The sequence below is a fragment of the Camelina sativa genome, chromosome 20 (assembly GCF_030686135.1).
Source record: "Camelina sativa cultivar CO46 ecotype springtype chromosome 20, ASM3068613v1".
Lineage (NCBI taxonomy): Eukaryota > Viridiplantae > Streptophyta > Magnoliopsida > Brassicales > Brassicaceae > Camelina > Camelina sativa.
Window position 1 is genome coordinate 25,856,889 of NC_141899.1, and position 24,212 is coordinate 25,881,100.

Sequence of the window (24,212 nt, forward strand, 5' to 3'; positions counted from 1 at the left end):
TAACCAATTAGGTTACAGCAATGTTGAGTTTTGTGGAGATGCAGAGGTTCTATACAAAAAGATAGGCCAGCTCTCCATTAATCATCAGCATCATTATCAAAGTGAGCATTCTCCTATAGCTACTCAAGTGCAGGACATTAAAAACATTGCCAAATCCTATGAAGGGATAGCTTTCGTCAAGATACCTCATAGCTTAAATGTTGTAGCTGATAGTCTAGCTAAAAGTGCTAGAATAGCAAAATCAAAGTTTGTAATATCATGGAACAATGTACCCTAATCTTTGTGAATACAAAGTTATTTTGCCAAAAAAAAAAGCTACAGATTTGTATAGAAATCTGAACAAAACAAGAAAAAGAGAAGCAACAAACGTCAAATGCATGATGGAGGTCTGATTTCCAAAAATAAGAGGATTGATAGAAATGAGCAACATTCAGAGGTTAGTGGCTGTTTTATCTCTGATTTAAAATGTGTTGTTGAAGTTATATTCTGACATTTGTTGAAAAATGTGTACTGGAATATGGAGAAACCAAGAAAGCCGTGGTTGGATTTTTAACGATGATGGAACAAATGAAAAATACCATGGATACAATGGAAAAGAAAGTTGATACGCTTGATGCAAAGATCCATTTAGTAAATGGGACATTTAAAACCCAGATAAGTACACTGGTGGGAGATATCAAACAACTGCAATAGCAAATAGTGCAGGATGAAGCAGAGAAATATGATGAAGCGAATAGTAAAACACCGGTTAGTTATTATATATTTATATTGTCAGCTTCAAAGTTATATTTCCTTCACCGTAAATTTAATGTGTCAGTTTTACAAATTTGCAGTCGTGGATGATAGTGGAGAAGAAGGGAACATCACAAGATGAGTTTATTATTAAACAAGTTGTTAAGAATGTTGCTGCGAGTAAGAAAGAAAAAAAAAACGAAAGTTGTTGTGAAGAAAGAAAAGCATAATGAGAGAAAGCATCAGAAGGCTAAAACACCATGCAGTGGATTAGGAAGTGATCTTGAAGATATAACTGACAAATGTTATAGAGACGTCAATAAAATGGCATCAAGTTCTGAACAAGATACGAATGACACTGCTAGTAGATCAATTGGAAATGCATTGAGTATCTTGCAGCAGAAACTCAAGGATGACATCACACCAGTGCCGAAACGAGTTCCACAGTTAGCTTGTTCTCAGAAGTTACCATACATTGCAAACTCAACTGTCAAACACATCATCCCAGGTGTTGTTACTTCAACACACGACTACGATCCTATGGAGATTTTTGAAGAAAGAAAATTGCGCAGACTGTTGGACTTCATCGATGACGATGAGTATGTTTTGCATTTCTATTTGATAATCAACATGGCTTTTAAATTTTATTTTGATCATGTACTTTTCTTCAAAGGTCACAACCTCTCAGAAGCTTCAATTTGAATGTGCAGTTCTACAAGATGACTATTACTCCTAGGGATCAATGGACTGATGAACATTTTGGATGGTTGTCTGATTCGGTAAGTTCTCACAATTTTGTGGTTTGACTACATACTTGTTTAGGTGTTACTACAGACTTGTTTAGGTGTTATTACATACTTGTTTAGGTGTTTCCACAGATTTGTTTTGGTTTGACTACATATTTTTTTAGTATTACAATAGATCTTTTTTAGTGACTACATACTTGTTTAGGTGTTACAACAAATTTGTTTAGATTTTTCTCGCAATTGCTTTGGTTTGACGACATACTTGTTTAGGTGTTATTATAGATTTGTTTTGGTTTGACCACAGACTTGTTTAGGTGTTTCCACAGATTTGTTTTGGTTTGACTACAGACCTGTTTATGTTTTACTACAGATTTGTTTTGGTTTGACTACAGACTTGTTTAGGTGTTACTATAGACTTGTTTAGATGTTTCCACATATTTGTTTGGTTTGACTACAGACTTTTTTTAGTGTTACAACAGATTTTTTTAGGTGTTACTACAAACTTGTTTAGGTGTTACAACATATTTGTTTAGGTTTTTCTCGCAATTGCTTTGGTTTAAGTACAGACTTGTTTAGGTGTTACTACAGATTTGAGTTTGACCATAAACTTGTTTAGGTGTTTCCACATATTTGTTTTGGTTTGACTACAGACTTGTTTACGTGTTACTACAAATTTGTTTTGGTCTTTGTTTGAGTTCTCACAGATTAATGTTTTCTTTGTTTTTCCAGCATATGGATGCAATGACCATGTTTCGCATTAGCTCTATGCATAATTCATCACCTTTCCTACCTAGGGTAGGCTTTCTGGATCAATGGTTTCTTAGCATGTTGCTTACAGATTACAACTTTTACAAGCCAAAGACGTTCTTGTTTAATGAATCGTATATGAAGCATTATAATGGGGAGGATCCTACTGGCTCGGCAACAAAGAAGAGATGGGCATAGATATAAGCTAACTTGTACGCATGTCTCAATGTTAAGAATAACCATTGGGTTTCTCTAGACATTAACTTCCCGAAGAGGAAGATCTACGTATATGACAGCATCCCTTCATATGCCGAAGACAAAGATATCATTAAGGCTTGTGAAGATTTGGGGAAAATGCCGCCTGCGTTGTTGAATGTCATGTTACTTCATAATCCAGGTCTCAAGAAGAGCAATGCTCAATACGAAATTTACAGTTTCATAAACAATGTTCCTATAAATGAGGATCCATGAGATTGTGCTGTATACACTCTAAAGTACATTGAGTGTCTTGCCTTAGGATGGAAAGTTGATGGCCTTAATGATAGTAACATCCAGGTCTTGCAGGAGAGGCTAGCAGCTGAGCTTTTTGATGATGTTCCAAAATCAAGACCTGCAATGTTTAACCCATTGTCTCGTCATGTAGAGATAGAGGTCCCATACCTCAAAGATCAATCCTTATAATGCAGACTTATTTTTCTAGGATTTCTTTAGACTGCAGGCTTATTTTTCTAGGATTTGTTTACACTGCAGACTTATTTTTCTCGGATTTGTTTAGACTGCAGACTTGTTTTCCACGGATTTGTTTAGACTGCAGACTTATTTTTCACGGAGTTGTTTAGACTGCAGACTTTTTCCTCGGATTTGTATAAACTGCAGACTTATTTTGCTTAGATTTTTTACACTGCAGACTTATTTTGCTTGGATTTGCTTACACTGCAGACTTATTTTAGTACAACCATACAAAATACAACATACTACATATGTATAGTACAACAATACAAAATGCAACATAAGGTCACAAACCACGGGTAAGCGAAGTTGGAAATTTCATGGCATCAGTCCTTCTTTCTGAAAACCATCTTGTCATCATGGCTCTCACAACTTCCAACAGTTGGACGATAGGCAAACTCCTAACTTTAAATAGAACATTATTCATGGATTCAGCAATGTTGCTTGTAAGAAGATTATATCTATCTCCAGGAAAATGCACACGTGTTCACAGGCGTGCATCAACTCTTTGGAGATAACTATGACGTTGAGGATGTAACTGTTGGATCTGATCAAATATGACTTGAAAATCAACAAGTCTATAAGCATTTGCTGTCTTCTTCACTAAACCAAACGCCTCTCGACCTCTAAAACGGACCAATATATTCTTATACAAATAATATGTGCATATCCCACGACTAGACTTCGGATATACCATCGACATAATCTTTGCAATTGATTGGTGCCTATCAGAAATAATTGCAATGATTTCATCACCAGGAATCACACAACTGAGTTGTTTGAAAAACCATTCCCACGATTCATCATTTTCAGTATCAACCACTACAAAAGCAATATGAAAATTACCATCTTGAGTTGTGGCAGTAAGTGTCCCTTTGTATTTTCCTTGCAAAAATGTACCATCAACAACCACCACTTTCCGCATGTATAGAAATCCATTGATGCTTGCATTAAATGCTAGAAACAAATACTTGAATCTCTGAGCGTCATCAACTTCAAGTGATGTATATGTTCCAATATTTGCTCTCTTTATCATGTATAAGTATGCAAGAAGTAATTCATATCCACTTTCAGGAGTGCCTCTGAGTAGAATTCTAGCATGTCTTACTGTCCTATAGGCCTTCCAATATTCAATCTACAACACAACAACATAAAAGAGTCTGCATTAATACTCATATATAGCAAACAAATCTGCGATGAAAACTTAGATATAGCAAAAAAATGCGATGAATACTCATAGATAACCAACAAATCTGCGATGGATACTCAGATATAGCAAACAAATATGCGATTAATACTCAGATATAGCAAACAAATCTGCGAGGAATACTTATACATAACAAATAAATCTGTGGTTACAGACATAACCTTAATTTGAAATCGTTTCCTCAAAGCCTCAGCAACATGCATTGGTAATACGGTTGGTCCAACTCCTCCAACAAAATCCTTGTATAACACTCCAAGTATCTCATGAGTTTCTTGTCGGGATCTCGTAGAACAATCTGTAACTGAACATGTATGTCCACTTACATACTTTCAGACATGAAATTTTGGATAATCTCCAATTGGTGTAGCTCTTACTTTCTAAGTACATCCTTACATCCAACACTTGACAATTAATAGGATTAGACTTGATTTGTATACATTGAAATCAAATTTCCGTACCACAAAAAGAATCTTCAATCTTGTCTCAAGATGCTCTTTTGTCTCATAACATTGACCCACCGCTACATCCACAGAAGCCATTTCTAACTTTGAATATTCATCGATTTGAGTTCCTTCACTTACAAATGTTGATGAACCTCTCATAACAGGAGCTTTTTCATTTATTTGAGTTCCTTCACTTACAAATGTTGATGAGCCTATCATTATAGGAGCTTTTTCTTACAAATGTGTTGCAAAAAATTTCGTCACCAGAATCTGTTCCATCAGAATCATCACAATAATCGATTCTGGATCCATCGTCGTCTTCATCGTCATCTTCATCTGACTTCTTCAAATCTTCTTCATCCCTTTCAGCTTTTCTACTGCAACCAACAAAATCGCCCTAAAATTTCTGTTTGAAATGAGTTGATGCTTTGTCTTTCACTTCCACAAAAAGTCGAACCAGATCTGATTTCGATTGCTCCAAAAAACTTTGAAATTGTCTACAATTCACAATATACACTGGAGGCAGTGTATCTTGAGGTAATTTCTGCATAATCTTCTTAGGAAACATGTAGCTCAATTCAACATCAGAACATCTCCTATCCAAAGCATAATCTTCATAGACAATTTCAATGAAATCTTCATAAAGCATGTTAGCATCAGCTGATAACATTCGAGATCCTCTCTTGCTGTCAACAGCAAACAACCATCTTCCTCTGTCAAACATCCATTTTCCACATACAAGAATAATCTTCTTCATCTTCAAAGAGTAGATGATTAAGAAGATGAATTCGAAGAGAAGTTTGAAGAGTTGATCATTAGAATGATTAGAAGATGAATTGAAAGAGAAATCAGGAGTTGAGTAAAAGAAGATAGAGAAGAAGCGAGAAAGAGAGGAGGTAGAAATCGACTAATTTCAATGAAAATGAGGAAAGGGTCAAAACCTAAATTAGACTGCTCAGATTCGTTAATCTTGATATTGGGCAATAAATCTGTGACATAACCATAAATAAATCTGTATTAACAAATCTGCCACCACTATTTTCTGAATATAAATCTGTAACAAAAAATCTGTAAACAAAAGATTTGAACAAGTCTGTAAGATTAAGTCTGCCACCACTAAAAAGTTAGTTTAGTCAGGAAGAAGTCGGCAATCACTTATACCAAACAAATCAGCAGTCAATAAAAACAAGTCTGTGACCAAAATAAGTCTTGTGTAATGTAACATCCGTGAACCGGAATCCCGGTTTGGGAGTTGCATCGGTCGATGCAGATGGTGCATCGGTCGATGCATGTTCAATTCTGTGCGTTTTGACTTAAGTCAAACGCTGCATTTTGGGTTAAGGAAAACCCTTAGATGCGAGTTTTTGTCTCATTCGTGGTTGTGTGGCCGTTTTTGAGTAAAGAGAAAGAGAGAAAAGTTGTTCCTGAGTGTTCTTTAGAATTCTGGGAGATTGGAGGCGTTCCTGTAGAGATCTGTAGCTGGGATCGTTGTAGGAGCTTCCTAGAGGCTTGTTCTTGTTTTTTTAAGGTTCAGATTCTTCTATGGCAAAGGTAAGTGCATGACCATGGCTTATCTAAGCTAGAGATCTCTCTGATTTGCTTGTTATGTATTGGCTGGTTAGATTGTTATTTGGGACGTTGGGAAGCTTTCTTGTGGCTTGGGATCGAGTTTCGTGGTTGCAAGAACGAAGATCCGGCGAGAAGCTTCGGAGGAAAACGATGCTCGGCATTGCATCGGTCGATGCACTTTGTGCGTCGGTCGATGCAGATGCGAGGACGGCGCGTAAACTCTAGGGTTTTCGTGTTATGTCGAGCATGCGTCGGTCGATGCATATCTTGCATCGGTCGATGCAAGTTAACCTTGCATCGGTCGACGCAGATCTTGCGTCGGTTGACGCAACCTCCACCTCGTGTCGGTCGATGCATGTTGGTATCGGTCGATGCAGAGTCCTGGTTTGTTATTGTTGATTGTTGAATGTTGTTTGATGGTTAGAGATGTCTCTATTGCTTGTGTGTATAGCCCAGTAGATGGGAGGATTGCCTTACTGAGTGTTTATAAAATACTCATGCATTGCAATATGTGTTTGTGGTGCAGGTAAAGGCAAAGTGTGATCGTGGAAACAAGGCAATGAAGAGGAGGATGTTCTAGGGACTCCGTTTTATGTTGTCTGGCATTGCTAGGTTGCTAGAGTTGGGTCATTAGAACATTGCTAGGTTGCTGATTCTATGATTCCTATTGTTTTGGATATTGATTATGTTGGAATATGGTTATATTTTATTATTGGATTATTATTAAATATTGGTTGGTTATTTCCGCTGTTGAATGTGTTTGTGGTTAGGTGGTTAGTGGGTATGGGACCACTAGTTGTAGTTTATTTTATTATATTATATCATATTTATTATTTATTATTTTTTTTTTTAAAAGAAAAAGGTCCGTCGTTTTATTTTGGTATCAGAGCCCTTACGGTTCTAGGTTTGGGTTCACTAGGTTTCTGTTGTAGATGTTTGGGATTGCATGTCTTGATTGATTATGTGAGTTAGTCAATTGCGTGTGGCATGGATTCCTAGAACATCCTCTTCGAGCCGAGTGTGTGATTCCACGGTGAGTTTATGTTTCTGTGTTATAATAGAAATTGTTTGCTTAGCCTTCTGTTTATGGTAGTGCAGATGGTTAGAGAGGATGCTGTGGCTGGTCAAGGTCGTGGACGCGGACGTGGTCGTGGACGCGGACGTGGTCGTGGTAGGGGCAGAGTCCCAGTGGTTAGTGAGACCGAGGACCAGAGTGTGACAGCTGAGGGTGTTGGCGAGTCGCAGGGTGTTCCGAGGGATTCTGTGAGTGTGGCAGGAGGGGGCGGTGTTGATGCTCCATTGGCCGGTGATGCTCGGGTTCCGGGTGTGGGAGTCCGAACGGGTGGAGTACCTGGTACTAACTTTGCGGCTATGCTAGCACAGGTGTTAGAGCGGTTACCACCAGTGGTACCGGCTCAGGCTCAGGTAGTGCTACCAGTGGTGGCGGAGGAGCGGCAGCCAGTGGTTGCGGATGTGGGAACACATAGACATTATTTGTCTATGCTCAAGGAGATGAAGGATGGGTTCACTGAGAGGTTTTCGGGTGGTACAGATCCTACTGTTGCGGATGCGTGGAGGATGAGTGTGGAATGTAACTTCCATATTCTGAGATGTCCTGAGGAGTTTTGGGTGGACATAGGGGTCTACTATTTGAGTGGTGATGCTGAGTTGTGGTGGAGATCAGTGGCTGCTAGGAGAGTGCAGCGGGAGATGACTTGGGCTGACTTCGTCTTGGAGTTCAACCGCAAGTATTTTCCTAAAGAGGCATTGGATCGGTTGGAGGTGCAGTTCCTTCAGTTGGTTCAGGGGACACGATCAGTGCGGGAGCTGGACTTGGATTTCAGTCGACTTCTTCGTTATGGGGGTCGGGCTTTGGAGTCTGAGGAGGCTCAGATCAGGAGGTTTTTGAGGCCTCTACGTGATGAGTTGAGAGTTCACTGTAGAGGGCGGAGTTATGCTACGCGTGCAGAGCTGGTTGAGACTGCAGCAGAGATTGAGGAGGATATCCGGGCACAGTCAGTGGCGATAGCTCCAGCAGTTCAGCCTAGTAAGGCTCAGCAGCAGGGTGGTTCTAGCAGGGGCGGTAGGCATGCTCAGGGAACCAAGAGGAAGTGGGAGGCTACGCAGAAACCGAGTGGTGCGGGTTGCTTCGGTTGTGGGAGCAAGGATCATCAGGGTTGCTAGTTGTCCCAAGAGGAGTGTACCGACGACAGGACCTCGGGTATGTTATCATTGTAGGGAGACAGGGCACATCAGGGCTTTTTGTCCTAAGTTGCAGCCGGCAGCAGTGGCAGCGTTGCAGCAGGTGCAGCCTGGAGGTCAGCAGGTGGCACGGATTGAGCAGACGCCACGTGCTTACACGACAGTAGAGACTGGTGGAACCAGTGCACGGATTGTGAATTTAGTACGGTCAGATTTTATGTTTTCCTGTGATAAAGTGTTAGGTTCTCAACACATGAGGTTTGTGTAGGGACCTTATTGGTGGGCGGGTTTAAGTCCCATGTTATGTCTGATTCTGGAGCTTCTCATAGCTTCATTACTCCGGAGTGTGCAGAGTGTGCGGGGATCAGCGGGGATCCTGGAGAGCGTGCAGGAGTTGTCAGGGTTGTGGGAGGTGAGTTCCTGAGAGTGATTGGACGGGCTAGAGGAATTGATATTCAGATCGCAGGAGAGTCGTGGCCAGCGGATTTGCTTATCAGTCCAGTGGAGCTATATGATGTTATTCTCGGGATGGATTGCTATCGGGATAGAGTGGAGTTTGAGCGTTCAGGAGGGAAGTTGGTTTTTCAGGGTATTAGACCGACTTCGAGGAGTCTCGTGATCTTAGCCATTCAGGCTGGGAAGATGATCGAGAAGGGCCGTGAGGCTTATCTGGTTACTATATCTATGCCAGAGTCAGTGGGGAAGTCTACGGTTAGCGGTATTCCAGTAGTGGAGGAGTTTGAGTATGTGTTTCAGTCTTTGCAGGGATTACCACCATCTTGGTCGGATCCTTTTACCATTGAACTGGAACCGGGGACGACACCGTTATCCAAGGCTCCTTACAGAATGGCTCCAGCAGAGATGGCAGAGCTGAAGAAGCAGCTAGAGAATTTGTTGAGTAAGGGATTCATCCGTCCTAGTGTATCACCGTGGGGAGCGCTGGTGTTGTTTGTGAAGAAGAAGGATGGGAGTTTCAGGTTGTGTATAGATTATCGGGGTTTGAACCGGGTCACTGTGAAGAACAAGTACCCCCTTCCTAGGATCGATGAGTTGTTGAATCAGTTGAGGGGTGCTACTTGGTTCTCTAAGGTAGATCTGGCGTCAGGTTATCATCAGATACCTATAGATGAGGCAGATGTGAGGAAGACTGCTTTTAGGACGAGGTATGGGCACTATGAGTTTGTGGTTATGCCTTTCGGGTTGACTAACGCGCCAGCAGCGTTTATGAGATTGATGAACAGTGTGTTTCAGGAGTTTCTGGATGTGTCTGTCATCATTTTCATCGACGATATCCTGGTTTATTCTAAGAGTTCTGAAGAGCATGCAGTGCATTTGAGGGCAGTTATGGAGAAGCTGCGGGAGCAGAAGTTGTTTGCTAAGTTGAGGAAGTGCAGTTTTTGGCAGCATGATGGGCTTCCTAGGTCACATTGTTTCTGCTGAGGGGGTTTCAGTAGATCCAGAGAAGATTCAGGCTATCAGGGATTGGCCTAGACCGCAGAATGCCACAGAGATCAGGAGTTTTCTTGGATTGGCAGGTTACTACAGGAGATTTGTGCAGGGAAGGATGTTCCTTTTGTCTGGTCAGAAGAGTGTGAGGAAGGCTTTGCAAGCCTGAAGGAGATGTTGACTACTGCGCCAGTGTTGCCTTTGCCTGAGCAGGGAGAACCCTATGTGGTTTATACAGATGCATCTAGAGTTGGTTTGGGGTGTGTTCTGATGCAGCATGGGAAGATGATTGCCTATGCTTCGCGGCAGTTGCGGGTGCATGAAGGCAACTATCCTACTCATGATTTGGAGATGGGTGCTGTAGTTTTTGCCCTGAAGATTTGGAGATCTTATCTTTATGGTGCAAAAGTACAGGTGTTCACAGATCATAAGAGCCTCAAGTATATATTCACTCAGCCTGAGTTGAATTTGAGACAGAGGCGGTTGATGAAGCTTGTGGCGGATTATGATTTGGAGATAGCCTATCATCCTGGTAAGGCTAACACGGTTGCAGATGCTCTGAGTCGGAAGAGGGTGGCTTTGGCTCAGGAGCAGGAGATGGAGTCTCTGATTGGGGAGATCAGTGCTTTGAGCTTATGTGCTGTTTCACAGGAACCGTTGGGCTTGGAAGCAGTAGATAGAGCAGATCTTCTAAGTAGGGTGCGGTTGGGTCAGGAGAAGGAATTGGGGCTGGTGAATGCCTCTAAGGATGTGGATTCAGAGTATCAGGTCTCAGATAATAGTACTATCTTGGTGCACGGTCGGGTTTGTGTGCCCAAGGATGAGGAGTTGAGGCAGGAGATTCTGAAAGAGGCTCATGCGAGCAAGTTGTCCATTCATCCAGGAGCGACTAAGATGTACCGTGACCTCAAGAGGTACTATCATTGGGTCGGGATGAAGAAGGACGTGGCTAGTTGGGTTTCGAGGTGTGATGTGTGCCAGCTAGTGAAGGCCGAGCATCAGGTTCCTGGCGGTTTACTGAAAAGTTTACCCATTCCTGAGTGGAAGTGGGATATGATCACCATGGATTTTGTGGTAGGATTGCTAGTGTCACGGACCTTTGATGCTATTTGGGTCATTGTGGACCGGTTGACTAAGTCAGCAAATTTTCTGGCCATTAAGAAGACTGATGGAGCAGCGGTCTTGGCTAAGAAGTATGTGAGAGAGATAGTCAGATTGCATGGGGTGCCAGCGAGCATTGTGTCTGACAGGGATTCTAAGTTCACTTCGGTGTTCTGGAAGGCATTTCAGGCAGAGATGGGCACTAAGGTGCATATGAGTACAGCTTATCATCCCTAGACAGATGGACAGTCTGAGAGGACGATCCAGACGCTGGAGGATTTGCTGAGGATGTGTGTGTTGGATTGGGGTGGCCATTGGGCAGATCACCTGAACCTGGTAGAGTTTGCTTACAACAACAGTTATCAGGCGAGTATTAAGATGGCTCCTTATGAGGCTTTGTATGGGAGACCATGTCGTACACCATTATGCTGGACTCAGGTGGGGGAGAGGAGCATGTTTGGTGCTAGTTTTGTTCAGGAGACCTCAGAGAAGATTCGAATTCTCAAGCTGAACATGAAGGAGACTCAGGATAGGCAGAGGAGTTATGCTGATAAGAGGAGGAGAGATCTTGAGTTTCAGGTAGGAGACAGAGTGTACTTCAAGATGGCCATGTTGCAGGGTCCGAACAGGTCATTGTCAGAGACTAAGTTGAGTCCGAGGTATATGGGTCCATTCAGAGTGATTGAGCGGGTTGGACCAGTAGCATATAGATTGGAGTTACCTGAAGTGATGCGTGCATTCCATAAGGTTTTCCATGTGTCTATGTTGCGGAAGTGTCTCCGTGAGGGTGAGCAGGTGTTGGCTAAGATTCCTGAGGATCTTCAGCCTAACATGACTTTGGAGGCGAGACCAGTGAGGGTTCTCGAGGGGAGGATCAAGGAACTTTGGAAGAAGAAGATTCCTTTGATGAGAGTCTTGTGGGACTGTGATGGTGTTGAGGAGCAGACTTGGGAGCCTGAGGCAAAGATGAAGGCAAGGTTCAAGAAGTGGTATGAGAAGCAAGCTGCGACTTGAGCTTGTTTAGCCTGGTCCCAACTGTAATCCGTGGCTGGAGTGGGAATGGAGTATTCCAGCCCATCTCTCTTGTTACTCGGTCGCTTGGGGTGGTTGGTTGTGCGACTCAGTAACAAGATGAGGTGGTGTTCGGGGTACAAAGTTTCCGTGAGGCGGGGTTTTGGAGGAAAGTTTCCTGAAATAGAAGTTTCCAAAAGTGGAAAGTTTCCAAAAATGGAAAGTGCTAAATATTGAAACTTTTACGGGAGTTGGAATTTGTCCATTTTAGCGGTAGAGAGCCTTGGAGGGGCTTGTGTGTGGTCTTAGTAGCGGACTTTTGAGTCAGTGTGCCGTGTGTGGCAGTCTTTTTAGACATTGTGTTGTCTTTGTGACGGGCTTTTTAGCCAGAGTGTCTTTGTGACGGTCCTCTTTAGGACATTTGTTTGGCCTTGGTGGCGGTCCTCTTTAGGACATTTGTTTGGCCTTGGTGGCGGTCCTCTTTAGGTCATTTGTTTGGCCTTGGTGGCGGTCCTCTTTAGAACATTTGTTTGGCCTTTGTGGCGGGCTGTTTAGCCAGAGTGTCTTTGTGATGGTCCTTCGGGACAGATGGTCTTTGTGACGGTCCTTCGGGACATATGGTCTTTGTGACGGTCCTTCGGGACAGATGGTCTTTGTGACGGGCTTTTTAGCCAGAGTGTCTTTGTGACGGTCCTCTTTAGGACATTTGTTTGGCCTTGGTGGCGGTCCTCTTTAGGACATTTGTTTGGCCTTGGTGGCGGTCCTCTTTAGGACATTTGTTTGGCCTTAGTGGCGGTCCTCTTTAGGACATTTGTTTGGCCTTGGTGGCGGTCCTCTTTAGGACATTTGTCTGGCCTTTGTGGCGGCCTTTGTGGCGACCTTTGTGGCATGTATATGATACTTGTCTGGTCATGTGGTATTCCAGTGAGGGGATATGTGGTTGGTAGGATATTGAGATGTTTTACGCGAGCCACGAGAAGGAAACCTGGATAGGGATAGGACTCAGACGTGTTCAGAATCGTTTGCTCGCGACTCTTGGGGAACTTAGGTTCTCCTAGTACTGCCATATACAGAGACTTTGTGACTTGGGAATATGGTTGGTATATCGACTTCGGATGACGATCCGGGGGCGCGCTGTAGGGTGGCAACCCGAGAGACGAGTTGGATTTTCCTTATATATTATGGCATGCGGGTCTAGGCCCGATGAGGAGCCAACATTATGGCATGCAGACTTAGGTCTGATGAGGAGCCAATAAAAACTCAAGGTTTAGGCCTATGAGTAAAGGAAAGTCCAAAAGTCGAGAGCAAATGACGCCTGGAGCGTGAGTCTATCGCCTAGAGGTGACCTTCTGTGGATCAGTCGGAGGAGTGCGGGCCTTGGAGACGGTTGCACGAGAGTCCTTGGCTGATGGTTGTTCGAGATTCGAGGACGAATCTAGTTTGGTGGGGGAGAATTGTAACATCTGTGAACCGGAATCCCGGTTTGGGAGTTGTATCGGTCGATGCAGATGGTGCATCGGTCGATGCATGTTCAATTATGTGCGTTTTGACTTAAGTCAAACGATGCGTTTTGGGTTAAGGAAAACCCTTAGATGCGAGCTTTTGTCTCATTCGTGGTTGTGTGGCCGTTTTTGAGAAAAGAGAAAGAGAGAAAAGTTGTTCCTGAGTGTTCTTGAGAATTCTGGGAGATTGGAGGCGTTCCTGTAGAGATCTGTAGCTGGGATCGTTGTACGAGCTTCCTAGAGGCTTGTTCTCGTTTGTTTAAGGTTCAGATTCTTCTGTGACAAAGGTAAGTGCATGACCATGGCTTATCTAAGCTAGAGATCTCTCTGATTTGCTTGTTATGTGTTGTTAGGCTGGTTAGATTGTTATTTGGGACGTTGGGAAGCTTTCTTGTGGCTTGGGATCGAGTTTCGTGGTTGCAGGAACAAAGATCCGACGAGAAGCTTTGGAGGAAAACGATGCTCGGCATTGCATCGGTCGATGCACTTTGTGCGTCGATCGATGCAGATGCGAGGACGGTGCGTAAACTCTAGTGTTTTCGTGTTATGTCAAGCATGCGTCGGTCGATGCGTATCTTGCATCGGTCGATGCATATCTTGCATCGGTCGATGCAAGTTAACCTTGCATCGGTCGACGCAGATCTTGCGTCGGTCGACGCAACCTCCACCTAGTGTCGGTCGATGCATGTTAGTATCGGTCGATGCAGAGTCCTGGTTTGTTATTGTTGATTGTTGAATGTTGTTTGATGGTTAGAGATGTCTCTATTGCTTGTGTGTATAGCCCAGTAGATGGGAGGACTGCCTTACTGAGTGTTTATAAAATACTCATGCATTGCAATATGTGTTTGTGGTGCAGGTAAAGGCAAAGTGTGATCGTGGAATCAAGCCAATGAAGAGGAGGATGTTCTAGGGACTCGGTTTTATGTTGTCTGGCATTGCTAGGTTGCTAGAGTTGGGTCATTAGAACATTGCTAGGTTGCTGATTCTATGTTTCCTGTTGTTTTGGATATTGATTATGTTGGAATATGGTTATATTTTATTATTGGATTATTATTAAATATTGGTTGGTTATTTCCATTGTTGAATGTGTTTGTGGTTAGGTGGCTAGTGGGTATGGGACCACTAGTTGTAGTTTATTATATTATATTATATTATATTTATTATTTATTATTATTTTTTATAAAAAAAAAGGTCGGTCGTTTCATGTAACATTGAATAAAATTGTGATCATTACAAGTCAATCTAGCAATTATCTTTCCTCGATACATCTCTGCAACCACTTGCAGACTTATTATAAGTTTGTAGTTACTGTAAATATATCCATAGCTACTTTACATAAAAAGTATGTACATTAAGTCTGTGGTTAGAAAATAAATCTGTAAGCCATAACAAGTTTGCAAAAACAAATCTGTCGGACAAAGAAGGTGTCGTCATAAAATTCTATAAGATATGTCTATGGTAGACAAAAAGTCTGCGACAGCCTATAAATCTGCGACAACGTAATAACAAATCTGTGGCGAAAACAAATCTATCGCAGAGTTGTTAAAAAAACTGTGGCATAATTAAATCTGTAGAACAAATCTGCAAAAAAACAAATCTACGATAACTTTGCCGTAAAATCTGTCACAGATTTTTCTTACAGATTTATTTGAAATTCGGGTTTTTCCATAAATAACAACAACTTATTACGAGGTTTTCCGTACTAACTTTTTTACAACAAAGCTTATAAAAGATATTATTGAGATTAAAAAAACGAAAAACATTCTAGTTATTTTTAAAAAATATAGATTACTCTAATTATTAATTTCAATATATAAGTCATTCTAGTTATTTTCCCTTTATTTTATTTAGGAATGTCTTGTATATGCAATGATAAATTAATATTTTATCTTATAAAGAAGTAGTTACTTTTTGATCCACGGTCGGCTCTGGTTGAACCAATGACCTAGTGACGCGAAGCCGAAGGTATTCCGGTTGGGGTCGAGTTCAGAAACATTGGCCAAAACCAAAACTAATATAGTTTTAGTGTCTAAGTAAATATGGGAGGGGGGTATTCAACTTGTTTATTTTAGGATTTGATAGGATTTTAATATTTTAGAATTTTGAAAGATTTTAGGAGATTTGATTGTGTTTTAGAGTTTTTCTATTAGAGAAAAAGGAAAATAAAAAGTGATTCTATGAAATTCTATGAGATTCTATGAGATTTTATTAGTAAATTTTGGATGATTTTAAAATATTTTATAACCAAAAAAAAATTCTACAATCGCTTATATGTGTTTGTGAAGGTGCAGGAGAAGAATGACATAACTTCAAAGAGAGGTTCCAGGTTAATTTGGGCTACGAATGAATTGATGAACTTACCACTACCAGGTTCCTATTAACCCAACCCAACGCTGAGTTTACTATGAGATCGGAGAAAAAAAAAGTTACAGAAGCGTAGATGGAAGATAAAAAATCAAACAAATTTATCAAAAAAAATTGAACAAAGCTATTAAACAAAGTTTGTGAATATAGTAGTGTTGATGGTGTTTGTGAAGAAATTACACATTACTATATTCCCAGCTAGAGATCATTATCAATTTCAATTTTGGATTAAACAAAAGATTCAAAGATTCAAAGATTCGACTATAAGAAAACTTATAGTCGGAGCTTGTCAGGGAGGCTTTGAACAAATGAGAATTCACTGCTCTCCCGATACCGGTGAAGGAAGAGAAACCTGAAGAGAAGAAACCAGAGGAGGAAACTAAAACAGAGGAGAAAACAAAGGAAAAGAATGAAGAGACCTCGACTGAGGTTAAGGTTGAAGAAGAGAAACATGCGGTTCCAGCGGCAGAGGAGAAACCATCATCAGAGGCGGCAGCACCGACAAAGACCAAAACTGAAGAAAAAGCAGCAACCGAGACAACCGAGAAAACCGCTGGTGCTGACGAAGATGGAACAAAGACCGTTGAAGCAATCGAAGAATCGATCGTCTCTGTTTCACCACCTGAATCAGCCGCCGCACCGGTCGTGGAAGAGACAGTAGCCGTCACCGAGGCTGAGCCAGTTGAGCCAGAAGAAGTCTCGTTCTTCGGAGTAAACAAAGCTATAAAAAAATTTGCGACCCAAATTATATTGAACTAGTTTATCTCGGTGATTAGAGTTGTCGGATCGATCAAGGAGTTTATCTCTGTTCTGTTGTATTGACAGTTTTTTATATGAAATCCTACGAAATTCTAGGTATGATTTGTTACTCATATTTTTCAACTAAAAAAACAAACAAAAGTCTTGTAGAATCATTCAAAGTAGCTTTTTAAAAAAAGTTGTGATATTTTGAATAATAATAGATTTTAAGTAAGTTTTGTAAATCATATATTGAATAACAATAGATTATAAATGATTTTAAATGATTTTACATAGATTCTAAACTGAATAACATAGGATTTTAGAAGATTTTTAAAAATCATCAATTGAATAACAAGTTATTTTAAGAATCCTATCAAATCCTAAAATAAACAAGTTGAATACCCCTCTTAGTCACATGACCCAATAACAATAGATCTTGATATGTGATGACCCGATTAATGTTGGTTGGATTAATGTATGGTATCCTGTATTTGTGAAGCCTTTTACTATATATATATTTATTCTTTTTTGGACAAAAATTAGATATATTTTCTTAAGGAGAGAGTAAGGCCGGGCACAACTATGAGGCTGTTCTAAGGCATTTTTAAAAAGAAAATATTGTAAAAGTGGACTTAGAACATTTTTTTTTTCTTCAATTAGAACTGATTTAACCTCAGTTCTTAAAGGATGTGGGTTAAGCTGATTGGTTGAGATTTTTTGCAAAGAAAGAAAATTTTTCATTTCTCCTTCTCTTCGAAATCGTTTTCTTCTTTCTCTCCAAAACGGTGAAAGCTTCGTGGTCACCATCTTTGCCGACTAAAAGCTACAAGGTGAGAAAGAAGTCCATTTCTGTCACCAGAGAGGGAAGAAATTAAATGGCGGCAATGTTAATCGGAAGAGATTTTAAATCGGTTAGAAACTCTTCTAATCTGGCCGTTCGTACTCGATTCTTGTGTACGACATCCGCCGCTTGTCAACCCGATTCCGATACTCAGCCATCAGAATCTTCTTCGTCTTCGTCGTTCACGTTCGAGAAAGAAAATGAGAAACCCGTCTTAGTGAAAGCTCCCAACACTCGCCGGAACAATGACTCGGATTCAGTGACGATGCCGACGTCTTTTATGACCGGTTCGATCGTTGGGAAGAGGTTTTACAAGAAAGTGACGACGAGGGAAGCTGATTATGGGAATGGATGGACTGTGATGCTCGATTACAGAACCCTTAAAACCCCTTACAAAAGACCTCTCAAGCTTCGTTCTTTGGCTCTCGCTAAGGCCATTGCAGCTGAATGGGAGTATCAGGTTCGTTCTTTGTCGAGATGGCCTTAGCTAAAGCTGCTGATGCGATTGAATTGCTTTCATTTTTTTTTTTCGGAGGTTTTGTAATGGTGCAATTGAATTGGATTGATTTGTGTAGATGTAATGGGAACTGCTGAATGGAGAGCCATGAAGAGTCCATCTTACTACAAGCGTGGTGATTATGTTCCTGGACTCAAGGTCAGCTTTTGAATCTTCTTATTTGTTTTAAGGATTGATGTGAGAGTTTTAAGATGAGGGAGGAGAAGTTTGGTTGGCTTATATTATCTTTGAGCAAATGGATTAGTTTCATTTCCTGAATCACATGAAGTTCCTAGTTTTCCATATAGAAAACAGGTAGTATGTTAGCAACTTGGTACTACAGAGCTCTTTCATTCGCTACCCTTTCACTTTAGAGATGTAATGAAAATCATTAGTCGATAATGATGTCATGGTCCTCTATTGTTAATAGATTCATGGTGTATTATTACTATAATCTTTCGTTTGATGTTTCTTCCCTTCTTTGCTTTCATGACTGTAATCTTAAATGATGCGTTCCTTCTTTCTTGTAGAACGAAACTTTCAATGGACATTACAAGAAAGCCCGAAGGTTTTGGTTTTAAAACTGCAGGGATTTGATTTTTAAAACTCCAGGTTCTGTTTTTGTTCCAACAGGTTTTGGTTTTGAAAACTGCAGTTAATACTTTCTGGTTTTGGTTTTTAAAATTGCAGGTTCTGTTTTTTTCTTCTTGCAGGTTTTGGTTTTGGAAACTGCAGTTTCTGTTTTGAATACTTTCAGGTTTTGGATTCACTGGTGTTTCAGGCTGCCTCTAGTTGATGAGTTTCCTTATGCTTGTTTGATTACACTTATTGAGTTGTGTCTTTTGCAGAAATTCAGGTAGAGAGTATTGATCCTCTATTTGAGTGGGTAGAATCAAAGTTTGAGGTCAAACCGAAAGTGTATTCTAGTATCTTCGGGGGTAAACAAGAAGAAAAGCTAGTGAAAGCAGTAGAAGATCTGCTCAAGAAGACAAATGATGGTGAACTTGCAAGCATTGATGCACTCCAAGCATCAGCTCACTTGATAGTAATCGCCCTCGGCATTTTTTGTAGGAAATTGCAGATCGATGATACAATCAAATTGATTCCACTTGAAGAAGATTTGCATGTTTCCTTTTGTCATTCACCAACTAACATCTATTGCTTTGACATTATTTGTATTTCCAATTTTAGTAAAAGTTTTATAAGTTTAAAATTTAAATATTTTTTATAAGTTTTTATAATTATAATATATTTAAGAATATTATATTATTAAATCTTATAATCTTAAAATATTCTCTCAATACCTAACTTTTTAACAAAAGATTTAACTATTGATCTTATATTATTTTCATAATATATTTAGTATAAGAATACCAAAAATAGTTGACAAAAGATGCCCTAATAGAGAACTTTTTTCTCCGTTAGGAGTCCCCTCAGAATTTGACCGGATTCGTTCATTGTGTTAACAAAGATCTCGACTTTGTAAAATCATAGATCCCTATCATCTTAATTGTTATCTCGTCTTTGTTGATGCGATTAGATCATCTGAAACAAGATTGAGTATGGTGGATGCGATTGTTCCCGGAGACATGGTTTGTTTGGATGCAGATTTATTGCAACTTCAAGAGATGTCTTCGTTTGTACTAACTTCGAAACCTAGATTCACTCAGAAGCTCTTTGACCAGTGGCTTTCTCTTCCTGAAGCTCATCGACAGGTATCTGAGCTCTGTTTCTGCTTTGTTTGGCTTTACAATTGCTCAAGGTTAGTGTAAAGTTCAAATCTTTTGATAGTCAATTATGCAGTAGTGAAAGTTACAATGATATGCTTATGTTCTGCTTGATAGTGTTAGTTATGCAGTAGTGAGAGTTGCAATGATGCTTAGGTTACTCTGTGGTTTAAACTAAAGCTTTGGTTTTTTTCTTCTCCTTGCCTAATCGGTTTTTATATATAGATTGCATCATTGCTCAAGGATGCTATAGCTGGAGCTCCTATAAATGTAACTGGAAGTTCATCTGGTTCAAGTTCTGCCACCAGTAATTCTATACCATCTATGTTTCCTGCGGGAAGTGCTCCTCCGCTTTCGCCAAGGAGTTGTGGATCACCGCGTACAACGAATCAAAGAGGCCCTTCTAACTTAGGTTCTTCGCTGAAAGTAGTCAGTGTGCCTGTTAGAGAGCCAATGCCTCAGGTTTAAAACTGCGTCTGCAAGTTTATATTAGTGCATTCTTTTTTCCTCCTTTCTATACTAATGGAGTAAGAAAACTTACTTTAAACTTGAAATGACTGTAGTTTTATTTCAAAAATGGCCGCCCACCACCAAGCGAGATAAGAGAGCAATGCATGTTTAGAATCAATCACTTTTTCTATGGTCACATGGATGGACTACAGATACAAGGTAATAAGTCATAATTTTTCCAATAATTATAGTGACATTGATATGGAGATTCTCACTAACTTTTACCTTTTTTAATACACAGAATTCAAATTAGTCACCAGAGAAATCTGCAAGCTCCCATCATTCTTCTCCACTTCACTTTTCAGGAAGATCGATGTCAATAATTCAGGTTTTGTTACTAGGTGTGTGATACCATGCTTTTTGTTTTGTGGATTCTCATGTGTGCATAGTTTTCAACGCACTTCAAGCTTCCTGCTCATTTTATATTCACTCTGTCACGTGTTTGACGATCACTGTATTGAAAAACCGGTATAACATTTTTGAGCCTTTGATTATGCAGAGAAGCATTTATTGATTATTGGGTAAACGGGAACATGTTGATAAAGGATACAACGACCCAAATCTTCAAGATATTAAAGCAGAGAGATCAGAGTTATATTGTCAAGGTAATTTTCTTTTTGTTTGCATATTCAGTCATGAGAACTGAGTTAATTTCCTAATCTACTTGCTCGTGTGTTTGCACTATTAATTCGCCACATTTTTTTCCTGGCAGGATGATTTCAAACCACTACTTAAAGAACTGTTGGCGACACATCCTGGGCTAGAGTTCCTGCAGACGACACCTGAATTCCAAGAAAGATATGGTGAGGTTTTACCTTCATGTAGAGTTTAGTCAGTATCCTATTTTCTTCTCCCTCTTGAAATTTTTTGAGTAATAATGTTTAGTAGCTTAGCGGGGAGTGGTTATGACATCAGTTGTATTACTGCATAACTATTTAATAAGCTAAGATTTCCTTGTTCTGTTAGACATCTTTTTATAATTTGCAATTACTTAACATTGCAAGAACAACATGATGGTAATTTGTGTAAACACATTTATTGTTTGCTATGTGAATCATGTGGCAGTTAGATATTGAAATTAAGGTAAACAATTTTGTTTGATACAATTTTTATTTTGATGAGTCAGCTGAAACTGTCACCTACCGAATATTTTACTACATAAATAGATCTGGGAATGGTCGACTTACATTTAGGGAGCTTAGACGGGGAAACTTAATTGATGCAATGCGACATGCTGACGAAGAAGAAGATATCAACAAAGTGTTGAGGTACTTACTAACAAACAGAGTTCATCCTGTTGGTTGTATATATGGTTTTGTTTCTCGTTATCTGACGTCAACATTTTCTATTTACTTTGGAAACTAGATACTTCTCATATGAGCATTTCTATGTCATATACTGCAAGTTCTGGGAGCTGGATACGGATCACGATTTCCTGATTGACAAAGAAAATCTTATGAGATATGGAAACCATGCACTTACTTACCGGATTGTCGACAGAATATTCTCCCAGGTTCTGTCTAAAAAGTCTTGATCTCTTAGAATGATTTATAATGCTTACTACTTAAAGATTATATTTATATTACATCCTTTTGAGAATTACTGCTGTCATCTTTTCAAAGTTTTTATTGCTCTTAAGATGACTGTCATCATAAAAGTAAAGCATTGGTTCTCAGGTTGCTAGGAAGTTCACTAGCAAAGTTGAAGGGAAGATGGGGTATGAGGACTTTGCGTATTTCATACTTGCAGAAGAAGATAAATCGTCAGAGCCTAGCCTAGAATTTTGGTAAGCTGTGTTATAAGGATCCACAGTTGCAGACAGATAGAGCGTTTTGAGTGTTTTTGTCTGACTTTAGTATATTTTGGACTAGGTTTAAGTGCATAGACTTGGATGCAAATGAGATTATTACGCGAAATGAGATGCAATTCTTTTATGAAGAGCAGTTGCATCGAATGGAGTGCATGGCGCAAGAGGCTGTTCTTTTTGAGGATATCTTATGTCAGATGATTGATATGATCGGACCAGAGGTTCCAACATGATAACTCATTGTTTCTTGTGGTTATTATATGCTTAAGCTATTCTCTATTTAAAGAAGTTATAGGACGGTCACGGAAGTAGTTAGTGTTCCCAGTTTTTTGTCTGTAACCTCTGCAATTTTGTTTTGTGTTTGATTGTTTCTTGTTTCCTTCCACAGAACGAAAGCCATATAACGCTGCATGACCTGAAGGGCTCAAAGCTCTCTGGAAACGTCTTCAACATCCTTTTTAATCTCAACAAATTTATGGCATTTGAAACACGGGATCCGTTCCTCATACGTCAGGTACTTCATATTTGATTTTCAACCTTACTGTTTTCTAGACAGCACAGGCCTCTTATAACATTTCGAGTTGTCAAAACGGAAACAGGAGCGTGAGAACCCTACATTGACCGAGTGGGACCGTTTTGCACATAGAGAATATATTAGGCTTTCAATGGAAGAAGACGTTGAAGATGCATCCAATGGAAGTGCTGAGGTTTGGGATGAGTCGTCACTGGAGGCTCCCTTCTGAGTTCATAGAGGTAAGTCAATGGAAAATGGCAATCTCACTAGAAGATGAAACCAGTGGAATTGATAAGAAAAAAAACTAAGAAGTTGAAGGTTGTGTCAATGTTGTTATCTCATGATATTAGTTAATCATGCAGTCCCTGAGAAGAATCTTTGGAGCTCTCTGGAGAAAGGGAAGTGAAAACCAAGCAAAGTATCCTCTTTGAATACCATACACGTAGCTTGGATTTGTTTTATTTTTCTTTTAACTTCTCTTCATTTGTTAGCTGATTATAATAGAGTTATATTTATCAATAATTGTCGTCTAGCTCATCGCTTTACGCATCTTCACCTGTATTGCTTTCGCTTTGTTCCATCTCTGGGTTTTTGTATGTTCTTTGTAGATGTATTACTTCATTATCTCCCTTTGTTCCATCTCTTGGTTTTTGTATGTTCTTTGTGAAAATCAGTGCTGTAGTTCCTTCATTTAATATTTTTTTGGTTGGTAGGAATCTTTATATACCATTTTAGGTTTAATCTCAGGTTTGCTTGTTTTATATTAAGCTTTCCTAGAAGATGAAACCAGTGGAATTGATAAGAAAAAAAAAGGTAACAGAAAAAAACTTAGGAAGTTGAAGGTTGTGTTACTGTTGTTATCTCATGAGAAAGAAAATATAAAGTTCCTGAGAAGAATCTTTGTAGCTTTCTGGAGAAAGGGAAGTGAAAACCAAGCAAAAAGCCGGTAGTATCCTCTGTTGAATTCCATACACTTAGCTTGGAATTGTTTTTATCGTTCTTTTAACTACACCTCTTCATTTGTTAGTTGATTATAGCAGAGTTATATTTATTAGTTCTCTTCTCTTCCCTTCTCAAAGCCTACCAGATAAGGACCTCCACATGTCACTTGTGACTTAATTTCCTTTCTGATCCATCGTTTGAGTTTCATATAATTCAAAAGTAATGTTTCAATTAACGCATACTTTAAAGACGTACAAGAAAGAAAGAAAAAAACCCACAAGAGTTTAAGAAAGCGAGAGGCCGTCTCTGTATTTTGAAATGTTAATCAAGGCAACCAATGAGCTTTACAAAATTGTATTCTATTTAACCCTACCTCTGAAATGTTGTTCCAGTTCCACATACTTACTTAGTTTGGGCTCTCTAATAGATGTTATTTTCAACCCTTTTCCTTCAGTTAAGAAGTCCCACTCAGTTTCTACTCTTTCTTCAGGTGAGTTGGATTGTTTTTTTTTCGTATGTTTTAACTGTCAATAGATCATAATTCCTTTTTGTTTGTTTATATTTGAAAAATTAGAGAGGAGTAGAATGAATGTTGTGAACTACCTCATTATGCTTTTTTTGTTTTGTTTTCCTAATATTAAATTATTCAATCCTAGTGAAGATATCTTATATAATAAAGTAGAGTAGAGTTCCATTCTAAAATATACTTCATAGCTTGACAGGTGTCACCTTAGAACTTGACACTAGTCCAAAAAACATATTCTACAAAAAATCTAATTAAATTATCTATAAAACTCATTTAATCAAATAAATGTAATTCACATTTTAAATATAA

At 39.6% G+C, this 24,212-nt stretch overlaps 3 protein-coding genes and 1 long non-coding RNA gene across 5 annotated transcripts; all 4 read left to right on the top strand.

Annotated features, from left to right (window-relative positions):
* The first annotated feature begins 1,056 nt into the window (after positions 1–1,056).
* On the top strand, positions 1,057–2,906 carry LOC147919365 (uncharacterized). The gene is made up of 5 exons (XM_087503943.1): positions 1,057–1,331; positions 1,406–1,511; positions 2,208–2,399; positions 2,460–2,622; positions 2,743–2,906. The coding sequence occupies exons 1-5, from the start codon at positions 1,057–1,059 to the stop codon at positions 2,904–2,906; spliced, it is 900 nt and encodes a 299-aa protein (XP_087360069.1).
* A 14,509-nt stretch (positions 2,907–17,415) lies between these two features.
* Positions 17,416–17,868, top strand: LOC147919366 (uncharacterized). The gene has a single exon (XM_087503944.1). It carries the CDS (start codon positions 17,416–17,418, stop codon positions 17,866–17,868), a length of 453 nt encoding a protein of 150 aa, XP_087360070.1.
* A 75-nt stretch (positions 17,869–17,943) lies between these two features.
* LOC104771311 (uncharacterized) lies at positions 17,944–19,098 on the top strand. Its single transcript, XR_015592692.1, has 2 exons — positions 17,944–18,036; positions 18,408–19,098. It is a non-coding gene; the product is annotated as an uncharacterized LOC104771311 (long non-coding RNA).
* Positions 19,099–19,229: 131 nt separating this feature from the next.
* LOC104771312 (serine/threonine protein phosphatase 2A regulatory subunit B''beta-like) lies at positions 19,230–23,151 on the top strand. Of its 2 annotated transcripts, none has more exons than XM_087504734.1 (13): positions 19,230–19,592; positions 19,830–20,066; positions 20,168–20,273; positions 20,356–20,455; positions 20,614–20,719; positions 20,827–20,917; positions 21,241–21,382; positions 21,480–21,627; positions 21,791–21,900; positions 21,986–22,142; positions 22,310–22,435; positions 22,521–22,674; positions 22,786–23,151. In XM_087504734.1, exons 1-12 carry the CDS (start codon positions 19,440–19,442, stop codon positions 22,662–22,664), a joined length of 1,620 nt encoding a protein of 539 aa, XP_087360860.1. In that variant the 5' UTR covers positions 19,230–19,439; the 3' UTR covers positions 22,665–22,674; positions 22,786–23,151. The 2 variants fall into 2 exon arrangements, with proteins under 2 accessions (XP_087360860.1, XP_010494118.1); XM_010495816.3 differs by having other exon boundaries at positions 22,798–23,151.
* Positions 23,152–24,212: the final 1,061 nt, after the last annotated feature.